This window comes from Columba livia, chromosome 3, assembly GCF_036013475.1.
Source record: "Columba livia isolate bColLiv1 breed racing homer chromosome 3, bColLiv1.pat.W.v2, whole genome shotgun sequence".
Classification (NCBI taxonomy): domain Eukaryota; kingdom Metazoa; phylum Chordata; class Aves; order Columbiformes; family Columbidae; genus Columba; species Columba livia.
The window spans coordinates 51,588,907-51,609,594 of NC_088604.1; the positions used below are offsets into that span (position 1 = coordinate 51,588,907).

Sequence of the window (20,688 nt, forward strand, 5' to 3'; positions counted from 1 at the left end):
TGCAACACGAAGGTCACTTTAATAGCAAACAGTTGAGAATTAGTGTTCACCAAGGAAATAGGAAATCAAACATATCAAAGCATAACCATAGCGGAGCTGGTCAGTCTTCCAGTCTGGACATGGAAGATTCTACCAAAAGAAGCCTCATGAAATGCACAACTGAAACATTTTTCAGAGAGTTTTTAGCAACACCGATCTATCCTCACTGGGTTGTCTACAACTCTGGTATTATTAAAGCCAATGAAAGTAAAAGCAAACATGAAGAAATGAAGTCAATCTAGACTTCATAGACAAACTAGAAGAAAGTTGATTAATATATCTTGTAAAATTTCAAACAGGGAACTGTTGGAATTGATTAGCTTCCTCAGATAACTCACATTTTCTGACTGAGCTGTTATCATTATTATTTCTGTAACATAGCTGAAAATGGATGTATTTTCTTCCAAAACTTCAGATATGTCTATCCAGTATAAACACCAAGGATGATGAAACTCAAAACCAGCCTACACTTCATCATTGATATCCCAGACAAATTTGATCGGCAAGGTCTTCATTCTCTCCTCAAGAACTTTGTCAAACCTTTCACTCTGTGCCACTGTCATGATGTTTTTCCAGTCTCCAACAGTGCCTGAGGAAAGAGGCAGCAAAGGGAGGTGAGAAGCAGAACATGCACCTCTCTGAAGCCTGCTGCAAACAGTGTTAGTCTTGGGAAGCAATTCCTGCCTTCCTCAGCATTTCCCTGTCACTGGCCAGCTGAGGGAGGCCCTGTGTGCTCTTTTGAGGACGTGCTTCCAAATCTAAGTGCTGTGAATAAAACACAGCATAGACCTGTAATCCTGACTCCTTATAAAGTTATTCAACTAATTTGTTCTGGTGTTTTACTGATTTATTTGAGATCAAAGAGGAAATTATTAAGAGCAACACCTCTCATTTTTCTCTCAGTGTAACACTCTAGTTCCTGGAGGTCTCCTCCTACACTGAGCATTAGGACATCACAGCAATGCCCAGGAGCCCAGGGATGCCGTACATGGACTCAGAGGGCAGTTGGTCAACAAGGTCTTTGCTCACAGAATTAAGGTGACTCTTCCCTTGAAAAGTAAGTGTCCTGGATTGGCTGAGACGGAGTTAATTTTCTTCCTAGTAGCTGGTATAGTGCTGTGTTTCGGGCTTAGTATGAGACTAATGTTGAAAATACACTGATGTTTTAGTTATTGCCAAGCAATATATTTATACCAAGTCAAGGACTTTTCAGCCTTTTAAGGCTGCAGGTGCATAAGAAGCTGGGAGGGGGCACAGCCAGGACAGCTGACCCCAACTGGCCAAGGGATATTTGATACCACATGACATCATGCTCAGTATATACTTTGGGGGAAGAAGAAAGAGGGAAACGTTTGGAGTGATGGCGTTTGTCTTCCTAAGTAACTGTTACACATAACGAAGCCCAGCTTTTCCGGAGACAGCTGAAGACCTGCCCGCCCATGGGAAGCAGTGAATGAATCCGTCGTTTTGCTTTGCTTGCATTTGTGGCTTTTGTTTTACTTATTAAACTGTCTTTATCTCAGCCCACGAGTTTTCTCACTTTACTCTTCTGATTTTGTCCCCCATGCCACAGTGGGAGGTGAGCAAGTGGCTGTGTGGGTCTTAGTTGCTGGGTGGGATTAAACCATGGCAGTAAGAAACAGTAAAAAAAAAGTATTACCTTACCCCTGGCTTGGTACAATCCTTAAATCTTTTCCTGTTTCTGACAGGCCTGTTACAATTTGAGTTACAATCAGTAAAATGTTACCTTTTTATTATCCTCAGGAAAATATGGTAAAATCACTGAGGCCATGGCAATAAAACTGCTCTTATAAGTTTAATTTGGCACCAACCTGAACTCTCCCTCTGAAAAGAGGGCATTCCAGCTGAGACCAGAAGTCCTTGGTTCATCTCATACCAAGAAGAGTGGGATCAAATAATTGTTGCATTTAACTGGTTCTACTTTACCTTTACGTAGAAATTTGCCCTTGTTTTTCTCTGCTAGTTCTTCTGGCAGGTTCTCATAGTTTGCCCTGGGATCTTTTCTCATGTTCTCAAATGTAGCCTGTCTGACAACGCTGTCCACTTCCTCTTCACTCAGCTTCTTGCCTAAGAAGCTGCAGATCTTCAGCACAGCACTTCTGAGATCCTGCAATAAAGTAATTCTGAAGAGTCTTGATGATGCAAAGAATTGAATTAATACAGTAATGGAATACAGAATAATAAAGGATGTACATTCAGGTGCAAAATTGACCAAAATTTTTCTGTGAGCATAATTTCACTTGCATCAGTTGAATACTGGAGAGCAGTGACACTAGCTCATGGCAGAAGCGTGCCCTTGGAGATGGGGAATTCTGCATTCTGCTCCACATACTACAAACCCAGTCTGCATCTCACACTAGATACCTGTCAAGGTCACCCCAGGAATCCCACCTGTCACTGTGAAGACACTCAGCCCATGGGGGTTTTGTCAGTCTTGTTGTCCTACCAAGGCACTCAACGTGAGCAACCCCAGTCTCCAAAGGCTGAGGGACCAGGACAGCAGCACTTGAGGTGGCCATGGCTAGGGGCCTCTGGAGCTTGTCCATGAGGAGAGAGGCAGACCCATCTGAGAAACAAGAACTCTCACAAAGGCATGGGCAGCAACCACACAGGACACTTATGGTCAGCAATTTGAGATCTCCTCAAGTACTTTAAAGCCTGCCTCTTAAGCACTTCCTTTAGTGGAAATGTCCTTATGAACACAATATTCCTGTCGAAGATACTTGCAAAATTCTTGCTCTGTACTATTTCAGAAAGGATATTCCGGGGTCACAGTGAAGATAAGGTCTGTCAAATTGGGAAGTGTTTGCCCTAATAATTGTCTAGTAATTTATAAGACCTTGAACCAATGAGACAAATTACTTCATCCTCTCAGAAGTCTCAATTTGAATCTACTCCACAACGGATTAAGTACTTTCCAGTATAAAGTGTACTTGTAAAGAGCTGTCTGAAAATGTACTCAATATAGGAAGATAGTATCTTGAATGCAGTAATACTAATTGGCCTCACCTTTTTCATTTCTTCATAGGTAAGGAAGAGTATATTGAAATCCTCTGCATGACTGTACCAGCCTGCAACATGATCCATCCATGAACTGGCAAGTACTGAGCAAAGGAAATTATTAAAACAAAAAAATAAAGATAAATACTATTAACATTTAGTAGTAAAACAGTAAAATTATCAGCCATTTAGGTCTTTGAAAGAGTTTTTTTGAATAATATTTTTGATAATTTGAGGAATACATACAGTCTTTGTGGCAATTCTCTGAGGTAATGTGACAAATTCTCTTTTATTTCTAGTAATCTCAATTAATACTGGCAGAAGCAAAAAACTACTTCTCTATCTTTGCTGTACAATTTCTGTTCTTATGGGTTCAGCTCCACTAACCAAGTGCAGAAAATAGTAAGAGATTTTCAGTCAAATTCTGCATCAGCATGCGATTCAGGTAAAACAAGCAGCTTGCATGTTGTTGGGGAGCAGCACAGACGTGAAAATGCTACTCCCTTTGGACCAGCTTTCATCACAAAATGGTGTCAAGCTCAGCCTCTGCAGCTTTGAATTCAGGTTACAACATAGCTGAGGATTCTGGTAATTGATATTTATTGATATAATTAATCTCCTTTCAGTCTGAGGTCAGGGAATAAGATTTGGGCTCCATAGTAAGAAAGATATCCTACCTTTGCCAGATAAAAACCTCTCCATGAAAATATTAAAATCTGGTATTCTCTCGACTGTGTTCATGAATTTGGAGAAGTGATAGTAAGAAACCATAACATCCTTAGGGTTCCTGGTAACATAAATAATCTGCAAAACAATAAGAAGGCTAGTCTCAGAAGTATTAAAGGACTCCATTGCCTTGATCATCAGTGTAGTTTTCCATAGAGATCCCACTAAAAATGTGTGAAAACAGTCTGAAGATGACAACCATGTTAGATAAATTCTGGATAATGTAGTCCTGTCAATTAGTTTATAGGTCATTCTGTCATTACCATTGCAGTTGTACAATGCCTGTGGCTAATTCTCTTCATGGGATTAGTGTTACAGGCTTCCGGGATACTGATCACTTGTGCAAGGCAGTCAGGTTGCAATAACAACACTAGAAAATCATTAGTTCAATGACATGAATAAGAGTTTCTTGTAAATTCCAGCTTTGGTAGTGTTGACAGCATTAGTACTCTGTGATCTAAGCTCCCGGTACTGGTGCCAGAGGCAGCACACAGGCAGATTTGGAATGACATCTTAAGAGGGAGCCTTGGCATCTTAAAAGAAGGACCTGTTATAGGCAAGGGTTGTTCTGGCTTCTGCTGACTCCTGACCACAGGAGAGCTGCTGCTTCAGGCAGAGTCCAGGCACCACCACTGAGATGGGCAACCTCCCGCCTTTCGACTGTCAGCATGTGCCAGCTTCCACTAAGTTTCTGCTCTTTAACACTTGGTGTCTAATTAGGGAGAGAAAATACAGCCTGGCATGTCAGCCTTACGAGGTTACAAAAGTCTGCAGAGAGAGACAGAACAATCATGCTCTCAAACTGCCTTGCTGACTGGGTAAAATTACTACTTTTGATTCCAGCTTAGTTGAAAATTTATCTGATTATCTTTTGCAAAACAAAAACCTTTATTTCCAAGGCGTATAAAATAAGGACTCCTAAATGAATTGCAGGAAAACTCAATAAATGCCTAGTTCAAAAGCTCTGTCCTGAAATCACAGGAAAAGTTATCCTATGGTTTGGTTAAAAATATGAGCCTGAGTGACTTATTCAAGCAAAAGTGGAAAAGAATACCCCCACCCCCCCCCCCCGCCCAAGAAATATTTTCCTGAAGTCAGGAGACTTTTGATATATTCTGACTTGGTGTGCTCTGTGTGATTTTTGGGGCAATTTTATCATGCTTTGTTGGGCATCATTTGGATTTCAGATCTTCCGCATGTGAGCTTTCTCTTCCAAACTTCACTGCCACTGTGAAGAAGAAGGTGAGCACATGGCAGTTTCCCATGACACCTGTATCTGTGCAGAAGGTAACAGCAGCACTAAGAGCCGGTCTCCACGGCCCTTGTGGGCAGAGCTCTGCCACAGCTTTCCACTCACTCAGCCGTGTGGAGTCCTTCGTCAGAAATAATGACGAAAGGAGCAGAAGTCATGGGCACCACTGTAAGAAAGACTAGCAGAAGTACTAGATCTTTTGCCAGGAAGCAAAGTAACAATTTGCTGTAAGGTGGCTAAAGCAATTCTTGCTGTGCTGTTAGAAGCATACATCCCATATACATCTTCAGACTTGTCTGCATGTCCATACTCTGCCAGTGAGCCTTAGTGTAGCATTCGGGTTACAGCTGTCTCCAGGGAGGCACTTTCCATGGGAGACAGGCCCTGAGCTATGGCACAGCTTATGATGGAGAGTCCTATTCAAAAACTCACAGCACTGGGGAGTAAGAAAAGGCAGTTCTCACTTTCTACCTACTATAGTCCCATTCTACTCATATTTTCTGTGTGGTAGACGTTTTTTCAGACTCATAACTTCACTGGAATTGGACACTTTCACAAGGGGAAAATCAGTGCAAGTCCTTGACCCTGACAGATCCTACTGAGATGCACCACCCCTCTCAGTAACAGTATTGGAGTGGAGAGATTTTGCAAAAGGAAACAGAAGAAATGGGCTTTAGAAGGTCCCTGATCTCCCCACATATATGAAGGAGGTGATATTTATACTGAGACACAGGGAACTGAAAGAGGAAAAAGGTAGGATTTGGAGCAATTACTGAGGCAAATTGGCATGATTGGTTTTAAGGAAATTGTTAAAATAACATCACTTACACGTCCTTTTTTGTTTCTCATGTCTCTTGGAACTAAGTAGTAAGGCAGGTGGGTGGCAAAAATACGAGGTGAAGGAAGAGTGGCAAAATCCGCATTTTTTATATTGTATTCCAGCCATGGGATTCTGTCCATCATTTCCATATTTTCTGTTCCATTACGGTGGCCTTCACTCATTATTAGGGCCAAAATGTTCTGAGTCCACACAGTTCCTGAGAAGGAAACCTTTTTATTTGAACTTTGCTTGATCTTTTTTAATTAAAGATAGTATATTGTAATAAACAGAGCATCTGCACAGCTATAGGTAGTTTCATGTTGTGAATATAAATACAACCTTACATACCGAAGAGGACAAACATTGTTTTGGTGACTGTTGAGTGCAAAAGAAAAGCATATTTTTGTTTCGTTTCTGCAGAAAAGCCATAGCCAGTACCTAAACCTTCAGTTCCTTCACCCAGTACACTCAGCTTCATAAAAATTAGGTTTGTCCTCATCTTCTTGTGGCAACATGAATGACTGCATCCCTGTGGGCCACGCACCTAAAAATATCTCATGCTGTGTGGATCTGGAAAACACCTTTGCTCCTAGAACTCCTGCAGAGTGTTGTGAGATGTCATGAAATAAACAGCTGACAACACTGTGTTTGTAAAGCACAAGTGAACCCCACAAAGCAAATGTTTGTGGAAACAGGTTCTCTCAAGTTCCCTGGAGGAGATCTGACTCCAGGGTCAGAGCTGCTGGCAAGAATGATCTAAAAAAGCAGGACCCTGCTGTGCCAGTGTGTGTTCGTGTGCCAGCTGATAATGGTGGGAGGCAAATCCTGAATGATTAGCTCACTTGGGCAATGAGCAGAATTGTTTAGCCCCAGGTCCTCTGGCCTTCTCAGGACTATCCTAGTGCTGGTTCCTTTCCTCTTTTATACCATAGGCCAGTAAAGATGGACACTTGAGATCATTCAAATCAATGCAGAAGAGCATTGAACTATTGCTGTAGGTTACCCTGAGCAAGCACAGAGAAAGGAAGGCATCTGAAACCAAAGCCTAGTTGTTAAGACCTCACCCGGGATGGAAGCAATTTGCTCTGGAGATTAGACTGTAGATTTAACGTCACTGGGCAAGAAAAAGAAGTAGCCCTGGCTATGGTTCAGAGGAACCATAGCCAATGATTTCACAGCTCTGTTGACTGGCTTGCTCTGCTCAGCATAACCAACCTGGAAATTTTTTCTGCACAGTAGTAGAGATTCAATGGAAGGATTGGCAGATACCTTAGATTGATAACTGGGGAGAGAGAAAGAGTGTAGTGGGGCAAGACAGAGGAAAAGGCATGAATGAGAAAGAGATGACATTCTGTGCAATTCATAACTCAAAATCATGTTCCAAGTCCTTTGTGTCCCAGGATAGTCCATCACTTTTCAACATGAAACTCCTACTTGCAAATATGTGCTCATCTCAGTGCCGTAACATCTTTACCCCTTAAATACTGCCTTCTTATCCTCCCTCTCTGCCTTACTTGGTCAGCTCACCTTGGTGCTGCCTGACAGCAAGCTGGCATCACCTGAGCTCCCTGTCCCCTCGCTCTTTCTTCCATGACCCCTCCACAGGCTTCTCGTATCGCATCTACCTTTACCACAACTACACCTGATGCTCCCTGCCACTCCCTCTGGGCTTCACTCAAGAATGTCTTTCTGCCTCACGTGTTTCAAATGGATACCTGAGGGAACAGTGAACTTCAGCAAGATGTTCAGTGGTGCTAGGAAAGGGACATATGCTAATGAAACACTAGTCATGTCATGTGAAAGCTGCATCTTGAAGGCTGCTGAAGAAAACCAAAGGATAACGGTATGGGCTCCTAAGAGCACAAAGAGAAGAGGACAGCAGAGGCCTTGGAAGTACAAGCACAGATTGTCAAGGTCACAGAGGTGTCAAGGCTTTAGTCTTAAATCACCGCTTAATGCATGATCAAGTCATTAACTACTAATCACTGAAGAAATGCAGTCTTGAAAAATGGGTAGACCAGTTTCAGAGCATAAAGTGAACTTGTACGGAAATATACAGATGTAGGCATGTCAAGACTTTAGATTTCATGTAAGATGACAGTGAAGCCAGGTGCTTGCTCAGTTGTATTTGCTTCAGAAATAGGAATACAGAATTCATCACACTAGTGTCCTGTGTTGCTATGTAGGCAAATAGTACTTTGTTATCCTTGAAAAGAGGTATAGATCAGTGACTCACATTTGCTCTGGTCTCCTGCTTGGTTGTAATGTGGATGCAACAACCACCAATTCACCTTCCATGTGAGTCCACAAATCATTCCAGATATCTCAGAATCAGCTCCAACACTCATGCACCCAGCCCTATCAAAACTATGTAGGTGTTTGTGAGGCACAGGAGGTCATTTTGGTTTGTGTGTAGCTTGCTCTGAGTACACCTGCAAGACTGAGTCCAAGAACAAGTAATACCAATTCAGCTGGACATGAGAAGGAACCTTGTGTCTAGCTGTTCAAACCATAGCTATGCAGGGTTTGTACTTAATGCTACACTGCGTATACTCAGAGATAATTCAGGTCTAAAAGCAAACAACCCTAGGTACTGCTGCAGTTAGATGGCCTAATAAAGGCAGATTTCACCCCCCTTTAGAAACAGTTCCATTCTTACCTGATTTTGGGTAAGTAGCTATAAATATGTCACTATCGTTGATTTCAAAATTCTCTAATGAAGCTACGTGTTCAAGTGTAGTAATTACACCAAAATAAAATCCTTTGTATTTGAACACATATTCTTTTGATGGTTCCATTATTAATCTGTTGTCTTAATAGGCAAATAACCTGTAATGAGAAAATGTAAAGTTATACCTCTTTCTTTGGTTGTCACCTCACAGAAACAAACACACAAACAAACGAGTAACTCAGACTCAGAAACCAGTGCTGCCAAATTTTAGCAAAATGCATTTCTGCCTCATCTGGAGTACTGTGTCCAGCTCTGGAGCCCTCAGTACAGGAAAGACATGTACCTGTTGGAAAGGGGCCAGAGGAGACCACAAAACTGATTGAAGGGATAGAACACCTCTGCTATGAAGAAAGGCTGAGAGAGTTGGGGTTGTTCAGCCTGCAGCAGAGAAGGATCCAGGGAGACCTTATTGTGTGCCTTTCAGTACTTATAAGGGGCCTATGAGAAAGGTGGGGACAGACTTCTTAGCAGGGCCTGTTGCAATATGACAAGGGGTAATGGTTTTAAACTAAAAGAGGGGAGATTCAGGCTAGACAAAAGGAAGAAATTTTTTACAATGAGGGTGGTGAAACACTCGAACACGTTTCCCAGAGAGGTGGTAGATGCCCCATCCCTGTAGACATTCAAGGTCAGGCTGGATGGGGCTCTGAGCCACCTGATCTAGTTGAAAATGTCCCTACTTGTTGCTGGGGGGTTGAACTAGATGACCTTTGAAGGTCCTTTCCAACCCAAACCTTTCTATGATTCTATGAAAATTCTGGAAACAATACACTGAAATTTAGAAATTTAGCTTTCAGATTTTCATAAGAATATCACTTAGGATATGTTTCTAACGAAAATTAAAAAAAAAAAAAAAATTGAGGTGTACAGCAATACCCTTTACTCATGTACAAATGTATGCTACATGCATGTAAAAATCAATGTAACTGAAGGCAGCCTACATAAAAATAATTTATCATGATTCCTCTAGGATCTGAGTGACTGTAGAGTTTTCTTTGTGATGTTGGTAGTTCTTGAACAGAGCTAGCTCTACTGCTAGCTCTCATTCTGAATTTTATGGCTGAAACTGCATTTGGAATGTCTTATGGCAATTTCTGCCTCCTTCTACTTGTTCTGTCTCATTACTAATGTTTCTCCCGTAGCAAGCAAAATTTCTGCAATCTGGGATAGATAAGCATGAACTTGTATTCTTTTCTTAAACAGGCTTTCTGGTTTTATGAGATTGTTGTTTACAGCCTTGTATATTTGCCAGAAAAATATATTAATCATTGTTGTCATGGTGACTAGGGAAGGGCAAACTCTTGGAGAGATACAGGAAGAGTAAGAGAGACTGAAGAGAGAGACTAACTTTTGTAACTGAGTCGGAGCCAAATGGAGTGTCTATGTTTGAAGGTTTTGGTCTGTATCTCTTTTGCAGTCTTTGAGCTGAATGATACATCCATGGATTTCAGTGAACTTAACATCCCGGTCACTCAGTCCTGCTCAGCAGATGAGCAATTTGTTAATATCATTAGAAAATGTAGAAGCCTTAGCAAAAATGACATAAGAAAATTCTCTTCCAGGCTTGGACATCACAACTATTGTCTTACGTGGGCTAAAATGTTTGGAAAGACAGACTTTCCTACCCAGAATTTTGTCTGGGTTTCTACCCCCTGCCTTCCCCTTGCAATTCAATCATTCCCATGCCCTCTTGGACTGCTGTGTTTGCCATTGCTTCACCTTTGGAATATCAGATTTGTCAAGTCAGCTGATTGCACAAAATGAACCAGCTGAATTATCTGAATTATCTGAATTCACCACAACAGGCAGACCTTGGAAATGACGTTCCTGATCCCACCTGTTATCATTAGCTTCTCTCCAGTTAGTCCTTGGCTTCCCCTTTGCCCTCCTGGCACATGAACTCCCCTGTCTGGGTGCTGTCTGTGCTGCACCAGAGCACTGCCCTGGGCAGGAGCACTGCCCTCGGGCCCTCACAGCCAGGACCTGCCCTCCTGATCAGGTGCCTCAAAAAGCCCTGGAGACTGCCACTGTCCTGGCCATAGTAAAGCATCTGTGTGCACAGACAGTGCCTGCGGGGCTTGTGCTGCCTCTGGAGCCCTGGGGCTGCATGGGTTGGTTGGCTGGGCAGTGGAAGGGGTGCAGCAGGGGGACACACCTGCTGCTCACCCTGCCCTGGGCAGATGGGGTCTGGTAAGCTCCAGCGGCTGCAGAAGGACACACAGACGTCCCTCAGAAGCAGCAAAGACTGTGTCAGGCCCTGATCTAAACAACTCTTTGCACATGAAGTGCTACTGAGTTTTAAGATAAACACATGCCTTTGTTATCTGAGATTAATCAAATTTAATTTCTCCTATCAACACCCTCATGTGATGTCACTAGACAACAACAAAAAGATCTTCTGTTTTGCGGGATGCACAAGCTCAGTTCTACTGCCAAAGACTCATGGGCAAAGAAATGCAGCTGGATGTCTCCTTCACGGGAGTACCAACCCCTGTGCTTGCCCTGCCCTCCCTCCAGCCATGCCGGTGCTGTGGGCCGTGGACAGGGCAGAGAGAGGAGCAAGTGGAGCTGCTGCTGCGTGTGGTGAGGGGCTGCCTGCCTCATGGCAAAGCCTGTGTTTCACTGACTGAAACAACAACCAGAAAGGTGGAGCTCTAAATGGAGAAAACCCCACATCTAGAAATCACTTGGTACACTTTTAAATTCAAGTTGTGATAACAAAGCCAGGGAAGTCCTAAGGATGCAAAAATATGGAGAATGAGTGAAAAGTGTTACTGATGCAGGAGAAAGAACAAGGAATTTGTGGGAAATAAAAAGGGGCCACACTCAATGCACAGAATACAGAAACCTTCTTGATCTTGTTCTGTCAAAAACATGAGGTTTTATATAATTTTTGGACAAAGGTTATTGCATTGCTTGTTTCTTACAGATCTGTGAAAATACTGTGAAAAAAATATCATAGAAAAAAGCCTTGACCCATTTCCTGGACAGCCTATTAATGATCTAATGTATATGATGGGAGAAAAAAACAAACATTCAGGTGTGCTTGTACCAGCCAGTGACACATCTCAAAAACACATTTCAAAAATCTATCTCCAAATGCAGACACAAAGCTGTGTGCCAGTTAATCTCCTAAATCCACAGTGGCCACACACTTCGCTTAGCTAATTACCTCACAGCTACACCTCAAATGTCTTTGTTGAGTGATACAAAAAAGCCCAGTGAGACTCTGGTTTACACACCAGCATTGAGACAACCCTGCTTTGGTCAGTTGTCCTCTCAAGCATTACCAGCTCTAGTCCCTAGTTCTCTGCAGCTCTTTCTGGCAGTATGTGCCAAAATGGTCTACAAAAGAGGCCTGTGTACAATAATTATTATCTTACTGAGCGGTTGATAGAGAATTATTTAACTCTCTGATTTATCATTCTAATAATTTCAGGCACACTTACCTCCTCTGCTCTCTCTTCAGTGCCCACGGAGATGTGCAGTGCTACTGCCCAGCTTGGTGGATGCAGGTAATTCTGGAGACACAAGGTGTCATATTTCCTTTTTAACTGACATGTGAACCCATTGACACCGTGCTAGTTGGCTTGCTTTCAATATTTTCTTATGTCGAATGTAGGCAGAGATTAGAGAATTAATAAAACTCACAAAAAGTGAAAGCAGTCCAGAAAGATTTTTGAAATTAAATTATTTAAATGCTCTTTTTTTATTCCTATTTTTTTCTTTTTTTTTTTTTTTTTTTTTTTTAAATCAACAGCATTATCGAGGAAGCTTGATGAGGAGCAGAACTGAATACAATCTTTTTCTTTTTGCTAGATTTTTTTTCTCAGCTTTCACTGAACTTTTGCCCAAATTGTGTGGGTTTTTTGTTTGGTTGTTTTGGGTTGTTTGTTTGTTTTTGTGTTTTGTGGGTTTTTTGTTTATTGGTTTGGTGTTTGTGTGTTTGATTGTTTTCCTCCAAGCTATGTGTGACAGTAATCCCAAAGAACAGCCTGGATCCACTACTCCACCAAAGTGGTCGATCAGACTGGTCCAACCTGGGCTCAGCCACTAGCCTGGAATGAGCTACTTGGATTAATTATGTCTATGTCTTCATGTTAAGTTTTTCTGTCAGATATTTTATAACTGAAATAAATCAATGCCAGGTACATTTCTCACTGAAACCTGCACTCCAACAACATCACAAAGAACATTTTGTTCCCCTGTTCTGTGTTGTATTTTGTATAGGAGTACTTTTTAACCTGGATCAGTTCCCCAGATAGTCCCCAGGCTTGCACAACTGATCAGTCAGGTTTGTCAACACGTGAATGAGCCGGAAAGAGAGCAGGCCTGAGGTTTTTTTCACCCTTACAGGGAAAGATTAAGCTTGTTCTGCTTTGCTTTCTGCTCAAACCAGGCATGTCTCTAGTATTTTATAACTGCAATGTCTGTTCCAAGTGTTTAATAATAATGAAAGACAACATCTATTGATCCTAAAACTAGATGGGAAGGTGCTCCACCAGATGTTCCAGTCCCTGGCACATCGCTCTGAAGAATCCAAAGAGCAATAGCTATGGTTCCACATCAGCTTCACAAACTAGCTGGAGAGCCAACAATGTGTGAGTTAGGGCAAGAATCAATATTTTCCAGTGAAAAGAAATAGCATGTAAAGCTGTTTGGCCTTTGGACAGGTAGTGGGTGGGGAAGGCATATGAATCCTAAGGATATTATAAAATGTCAGTATCCTAAAGATAGGGTTTGTCATTCCTCGTCGGTAACACTGAATTGTAGTCTATCTGCAGTTTATTGAACATAGGTTGCATGTATATAATCCTTTACAGGATAAATGGTCCATTGCAATAATAATTATTGACCTTGGATTCCATATACTTAACATATATTGTAGGTGTGGTTGCACAAAGTTCAGTAGGGAGGTTGGGAAAGGGAACGTAGGGCTTATTGCATAATTTAAACAAAGCCAATGTTCTCAGTGCTATTAACATCTTATGTCCTTCTCTGCTTGTTTGATCTGGTACTTCACATCAATACATTTCTGTACATACTAATTATAGCTATTTCAAAACCTCTATGGTGACAACAAACTGATGTAGCTGTGAAGTTCCCCATCCAGACAACAGACAGGTCTCCCTCCTACCTACACTCTAAAATTAAAATGTTAAGTAAAAGCCTAAATTAGGTGCATGGAATCTCACAATAACTTTCATGTAAGTCACTGCAAAAGACATTCAACATGTCATAGCAAAAAAAAAGCACAAACTAAATTAGACCACTTAAATACTCACTTTAGGAATCTACATAGGAACTGATTGTTGCCCATTGAGTTAAAAAAAAATAAAAAGAAAAGCTTTGTAAGGCATTCCTTTATTTTAGACATGCCTCAGTTACTATTACATACCAATAACATCTAGTATTGACGCTTATTTCACAAAATCCATGCCGAAGATACATCATCAGGTTACTAGAGAAGCTTCGCAGAAGTGAGCATTACATAAGGGCCACAGTTCACTTGGAAGTCTAAATGCAGCCATTCCTCATGAAACCTATGTCTGCTCTCTCCTCTAGGATGTCTGTCACTGGCATACTCTGTCTCCTTCTTTCTTTCACACCTGTAATTCACAACTGAATGTGTTTTACCTCTGTGTCCTGTACTCAGGTTCCCAAGTTCAGCTGTTAATTGGAGGGTACATTTTTTCTTTCTTTGAGAGACAATTTTCTCTCAGATAGCTATTAGTTTGTGTTTTGTCCCCAAAGTTTTCTAGCTAGAAAGAGGGAAGGGTTTGGTGCTTTTTTTCCGCTGCAGAAAAATGAACAGGGTGAAACTGCTAAGTTTTGGAAAGAGTTGTAGGGATGATGTCAAAGCCAAATAACCCCAAATGTATGTGCTGCATGATGGGAATCACATGCTTTCACATAACATGAGTGGTGTGTGAAAAGGAGATGTTGCCAGGGCAAAGTGTATAGGCAGTCACAAGGAGAACTGGCATAAATTCTCCTTGACAAACAGTATGAAATGGTTAACCAGAGGTTTACCATTGGTGAAATAAATTCTGAATTTTCTACTATTATGTGTATTATTTGCATGGTTTAGCTTGCATTTGTTTGTTACTTTTCTTCTGGGAAAACAAAGTAATTAACATAAATTTCAGTGACTTAGCTGTGGCCTAGCTGTAAATGCTTGTTCCTTGACTCATAGGCTCCAGAAGAGTATGTCAGTAAATATTAATTTCTATGCTGTTTTCAAATGGATAAAAGAAACCCTAGAAAACAAGCTAGTCCAGCCAAAAAAAAAAAAAAAAATAAAAAATTGCTTGATCACCCTAATATTTTTCAGTCTTTAGATACAAAGTCATTTTTACAAAGTTAAGCTCACAGGAAATGGGACAAATCATGAGTAAAACAGTGACAAGAGAAGTGTGAGAACCAGGACAGGAGAGAGTCTAGAAAAGATAATTTTTAATATATTTTTTGCTTAATCTTTTACTAGACCCTGACCCCCTGCTTCAGTACATTACCAGTCAATGAAGGTCAGTGTTCTCAAAATATATAAAATGAAGAATAATATCAGCTACTTAAGCAAAGCAGGCTAACAGTCTGATCACAGGATTTGTCTGTTTTGGTTTCAAAGACAGCGTCTTCCTTTAGAGTGTGAAGATTTGACTATTGCTGCATTATAATACGTGTTTTCATATGTTCTGCTTTTACTAGGAGATCAAAGTCATAACCAAACTTAAAGATGAATGATTTTCAAGAGTGTGTTAGATTTTGTATGGAGAATCTGAGAACATCATGCCCGTGAAAGCAACCATCAATTGGATAAAAACTTTTTAAAAACTATAATGATTTTTTTCCAATAAATTACAATTTTAAAATCCACTAGGGTAAGAGGAAACTGAAAAGAATGTTAAAAATTATAAGCATTAAATGTTGTAAAATACATCTGGCTTAAGAAATGTATTAAAACCAATGATACAAAAATAAGATCACCACTGAATTAGGCCTAAAACTCTCTTTTAACGAAGTCTAGCCACTTACTTAGGCCAGAGCTCAGCATTGAACTCTCCATTTCACACAACACTGTGGAGCCTTCTTGCATTTCCTGCCTTAGAGTAAAATATGCCTGTGGTCAACATTATCCATGTATTTAATTCACAGTTGTCTGTGTGGGAACATTTTGAAAGAAATTTAAAAAAACCTTGAAAAGGACAGCAATTGAAGAACATTGTTTTCTTTTCTCTCAGTCAGAGTAAAGACCTCAAACCCTTCCAATTGCTTTCCATGACCAGCAGCTGAAGAGCATTACACCATCTATATAGTTTTCCTGTATGCATGGCAAAAATTATCAACCAGATGTCTTATTACTTCTGCCTTGGCTGTTCCTCTCTAAAATTTCTGTATCTTCTCCACAAGTGTCCACCTTCTCAAAAGCTATTTAAATTGTTGCTGGCTTAGATGGTTGTAATATCATTTGCTTAACCCTGTTACACTTTCTTGTATTCAAGGTATTTACAAGCACTTGTCTTTTACAGCTCTACTGCCCTCCATTTAGCCTGATTCAACTTCTGATATATCGGGTTGGTACTCTTGTTTGCTGTTTGAATAAAAAGCTTTCTCCTTAAACCTGTTTGGAAAAACCTCACATTTTGCATTGGGATGATTTTTTGTATCTTCGAATGTAACCTGTTCCCACCAGTCTCCAATTCATCTTTTATTCAGATTTTTTTCTTCAGAGCTGTAGATTGTCAACACAGCAGCTCTCAGACCCTGCAAAGGAAGGAGTAGATAGGGGCTGGTGAAGTATACCATTAAATGTCACATTATACTTCATTCAAGACCAGGTTTATCAAGGCTCTTTGACATTTTACCTCTCAGTGTCACTTTGAACAATGTTGTCAAAGCTGTGTTTTGGAAAAAGGAACTCGTGATGCCTCTGAATTAGAACCAATTAATGGAAAAACCTTTATTTGCTTAGTCTGTCTACTTTGAGACTATTCTTTTCAAATGAGGTAATGGGGTAATGCTGGTTTTGGTCCTTAAAATATTTTTTTAATCAAAATTCTACAGACTCTCCACTTTGTTAAACCACTGCAAAGGACGCATGGTTTTGGGGGGGGCTTTTTTTTTTTCCTTTTTCTTTTTTTTTTTTTCCTGTGGAAAGGACACAGGGGTTTTTTTTATGTAGAATTTAAGCAAGGATATCACAAACTGTATTATAGGTGACATAACACACAAAAAACAGAGCTGTAATAGCATGGGCACTAGCTGCCCATAGAAAAATGAAAAATACTACTCATTGTAAACTGTTGAACAACCGAGAATGAAGACAGGACTGCATGCTTTTCACTGGTAAGTCTTGCACACTTAGGATATGCTTTGTCCTACGTTAACATGTAGCAAACAGTCCAGTTAAAAGTTGCAGCTCGTTGCCTACATTGCACTGTAAGTTTGAGGTGAAAGGTAAATGAGAAAAAAGCTGCAGTGAAAACATTATATGAAATTATATCCCTGCAAGGAAAATTATTGCCTGAAAAGAGCACAGAGAAGAAAATAACAAACTGCAGACAGAATTCACTGCATGGCCTGGCTTCTGAGGATAGCAAGGGAAGAGATTGGAAAGGTGATGAAAATCCTTGCTTGTTTGGTTAATGTATCACTATCATGCAATTAATTTTATAATTTAGATTTTATTTAATTATTCCTCTGTTACAGATGATTCACATCTTTTAACAAATACCAATGCTGCCTAGTTCATGGATGGATCATATCATGGATCTGAGGCTGATACAGCCATATATATGGCTTCAAATATCCTCTTCCTTACCCACAAGGAAATTAAGAAGGGGAAGACAATATCCCTGCACTTAACATATCATATCTACTTTTAGTTTGCTCACACAACATAGTGTACAAGAGATTGAAATATATGAAACTCTCAAGTAAGTGCTGTTGATCTGTCATGCACGCAGTCTGTATTTTTAAAAGTCTTGGAAAACAAAACAAAGCAAGAAATTATTAACAGTACAAAATAAAGAACCAGGTAGTGACATCTGCAGAAAAAAAGATCGTGTGGGATTTAGACATGGACTCCTCCTTGCACTCTAACACTTTCACAAGAAAAAGGATGTGAGATCATTCCTCACCATGTTTGTCACCCCACAACTCTCCCTTATTGTCAGTGCAAAACTGTAGGCACGAGGCATGCAATATGTAGGTAGCTTTGTACATTTACATAGCCATATGAGCTGTGAAATTGAACCCACTGTGATTTCTAGTACACAGATACAAAAGTAAACCCTCTGGCAAAACCAGTTTCTTTATCAGACCACATCCAAAAGAACTGTGCTTTGAGCTGAAGATTTTATTTGTCCGTTTTGTTTTGCCTTCTTTTTTCTTTTCTGTTGGCAGGTGTTGGAGGTGGAGAAAGGAAGGGCAAGATGCAAGACTCCAAAGTCTCCTAAATCCACCATTCACGTGGAGGAGAAGTTTATCCTGGGAACACATGTTAAGGACAAGGGCTGATAACGCATTATCTCTAAACAAGTTGCAGAAATAACATTTTCTCCTGGCTCTCTGCTCTTTCCTTTCCTGGGGCTAAATGGTAGAGCAAATGTGTAGCAAAGAAACAAGGTGATGGTCCATGTTACTTAAAATAAACCCCTGTCATAGATTCTTTGCCCTTATTTCCATGCCTTCTCCTCTTCAGAAAATATTGAACTCAAAATATTCTAAGCCCACATAGTCTCTTGAAAGAAAGTAAAGACCCCTGAAGGCTATTTTATTATAATACTATTTATTTGGGTGTAATAGTACCTCATAAACACATCTCCTAACCTTTGGTTTCAGATTATTTAAGTCAAAGTACATGTTCAAAGGCAAAAACATTATAAACCTTCGAAATTTATCTGTGCAGCTGGAAAGCATTATATTTTGTTAAATTCTGATAGCGCAGCAGATCAGCCACAGCCTCGCCTATCACCTGACAAGCATTATATTGCCAGTTTCCACAACAGGGCAAAAGTGACAAAGAACTGAGTTTTTTCTTCTATTTGGGTCACTGATATATACGACATCTTCTGTTTTAAAGCATTTGGAAATACTATTTTATTTAGAGTAGCCTGAAAAATATGGACTGCCATGGACCAGTTGGTGTGATTATATGGTCAGAGCTCAGTGCAGCCCTTGAGACAGCCAAGGCAGATGAAGGATTGTATCTAGAGGATACCAGTATTACATTATGTTCCTCCCAGTGCTGGCCCAAAGGTTGAGCTCTTGTAAAAGACTGAAAAATACACTAGTTCTTTAGGAATAAGTTGAGTTCAAAACTCAACAGAAGACAAAATTCATTTTCCCATAACTCCTCTGACTTCTTCCTAGCAGAAACTGATGTTCTGGTAAGAGAAAATGTAAAACCAGAACAACACTATTTATAAAATCCTCATGAAGAGGGAAAATAAAATACTCTTGGCTTTTTATGGAAAACTTGGTTCCCCCTTGTTGTGGCCTTGCAAGAGTAATTCCTGTGCTTTGGGATGGCAACTGCTGTTACATCCTCATCTCCCTCTTTCCCATCTCCTGGAAAGCTGCCATCACATTCCAGAAACTGGGCTCTTGCAACAAGAGTTGCTTTATAACACCAAGATCACTCTGGGGGGCAGAGGCAGGAACACTGGAAGCCTTTACTAGCAAGATGTAGCATTTACAAGTAGAGCGAATCACAACAACCACAACAGCTTGATTCTCCTCTGTGGTGGGAGAGATGGGACCTCAACGAATGGTCCTTCCTTCTTCCATGAAAGGGTGGCTGCAGCATGCCATTTGATGTACACAGTTACTCCTTTTACCACCTACAGACACATATTATGTCTTATCAGAATAGTTATACTTGGCAAGACAATTAAATCATCCTAGCTTCAGGTCACTTCATCCCAGTTCCATATCAAAGTGGTCCTATCAGCAGCAGTCTCATTTCAACAAGCTAATAATATACTTAGAGGTCCTACATATCAGCAAAAGTTTTGCCACAGCTGCAATTACGAGCAAAACAAAAAGTTTAGAGGTGTGAACTGAACACAGGTAAGCGATGAAGAAGCCTGTGCATCTGGCTATACTATTCCATAGGATTGTGTTGGCCCTATTGAGTCAATGGGAAGGCCGCTGGCAGTGTTATGGCTGTTTCTGCTTTTAGCTGTCATATGAACCTGGCTGGGACTAATAATATTTTTCCAGTGCCTCAGGGGGTCCAGAAGGATTACCCTCTGCCAGGGGGATACACTGCTCCGGGCGTGGCATGGGGGAAGGCAGCTACAGAGATCCACATTTTAATCACAGGGTCCAATAACTTGAGGAAGTAGGTTCCTTTACATTTAGGGTTCGGCTTTACCAGAAAGCATCTCAGGAAAGTTCTTTTTAAAAAAATATTCATCATTCTTTGAGTGCTTATTACTGCTTTGATATAAGCATTGAAACTCTTCTTACCTTGTTCTTGTCCTGAGAAATGAAGAGAATGCCTATCCATAAAGCAATGTGAATTAGAAGTAAATACTAGAATTACTAGAACATTATTAGCATATTAGATGACTTCATTTTTTGCTTCAAAATAATGTTTATATTAAAGCGTCTATATGTTCTCAGTATCATATATAAAAAAGCATTTGGATGAATCATATATAAGAGAATATAAATTGAATATAAATAAACAAACAAGAATGAAACACTTTGCCTCCAAAATTTTGAATTTACAGACAGCTTTGACATTGTTCCCAAGGAGAAATGAGCACGCTTTCTAAAGCATGGTAAAACAGTTCCAGCTTCTGACAAATGGCAATTTTCACATTAATCACCTGAAGCTTTTCTGAGAGTTAGTTTACTCCACGTAAAGAACAAAGTACTTCAGCATTTGATGTATAGCATACTCAGGAGGACTTTCAGTAATCAATGTGTGCTCCATCTTGCACAGGTTCACAGTCATTCCTACACTGCTTTTTTTCAAAAAGTGCATTTTGCAGCTGAACACAAGTGGCTGGGATCCCCAGCAGTGACAAGTTGCTGTGATTTACTTCTGATTGCAGAAGTGTACGACTCCCTCTGTCGCCATGCCAC

General features: G+C 40.4%; 1 protein-coding gene across 1 annotated transcript; it reads right to left on the minus strand.

Moving 5' to 3' along the window:
• On the minus strand, positions 1–12,189 carry LOC102090179 (amine sulfotransferase). Its single transcript, XM_005507454.3, has 7 exons — positions 12,039–12,189; positions 8,518–8,687; positions 5,867–6,075; positions 3,738–3,864; positions 3,070–3,164; positions 1,987–2,167; positions 1–628 (listed from the first exon to the last, which is right to left on the minus strand). The coding sequence occupies exons 2-7, from the start codon at positions 8,654–8,656 to the stop codon at positions 504–506; spliced, it is 876 nt and encodes a 291-aa protein (XP_005507511.1). The 5' UTR covers positions 8,657–8,687; positions 12,039–12,189; the 3' UTR covers positions 1–503.
• Between the last annotated feature and the right edge of the window lie 8,499 nt (positions 12,190–20,688).

Excerpts from the sequence above, each read along its gene's own strand:
- LOC102090179 (XM_005507454.3), bottom strand. The coding sequence starts at position 8,656 with ATGGAACCATCAAAAGAATATGTGTTCAAATACAAAGGATTTTATTTT. Across the intron at positions 3,165-3,737 it reads GAGGTTTTTATCTGGCAAAG|TACTTGCCAGTTCATGGATG; the intron begins GTAGGATATCTT and ends TCCTTTGCTCAG. Across the intron at positions 629-1,986 it reads GGGCAAATTTCTACGTAAAG|GCACTGTTGGAGACTGGAAA; the intron begins GTAAAGTAGAAC and ends CTCTTTCCTCAG.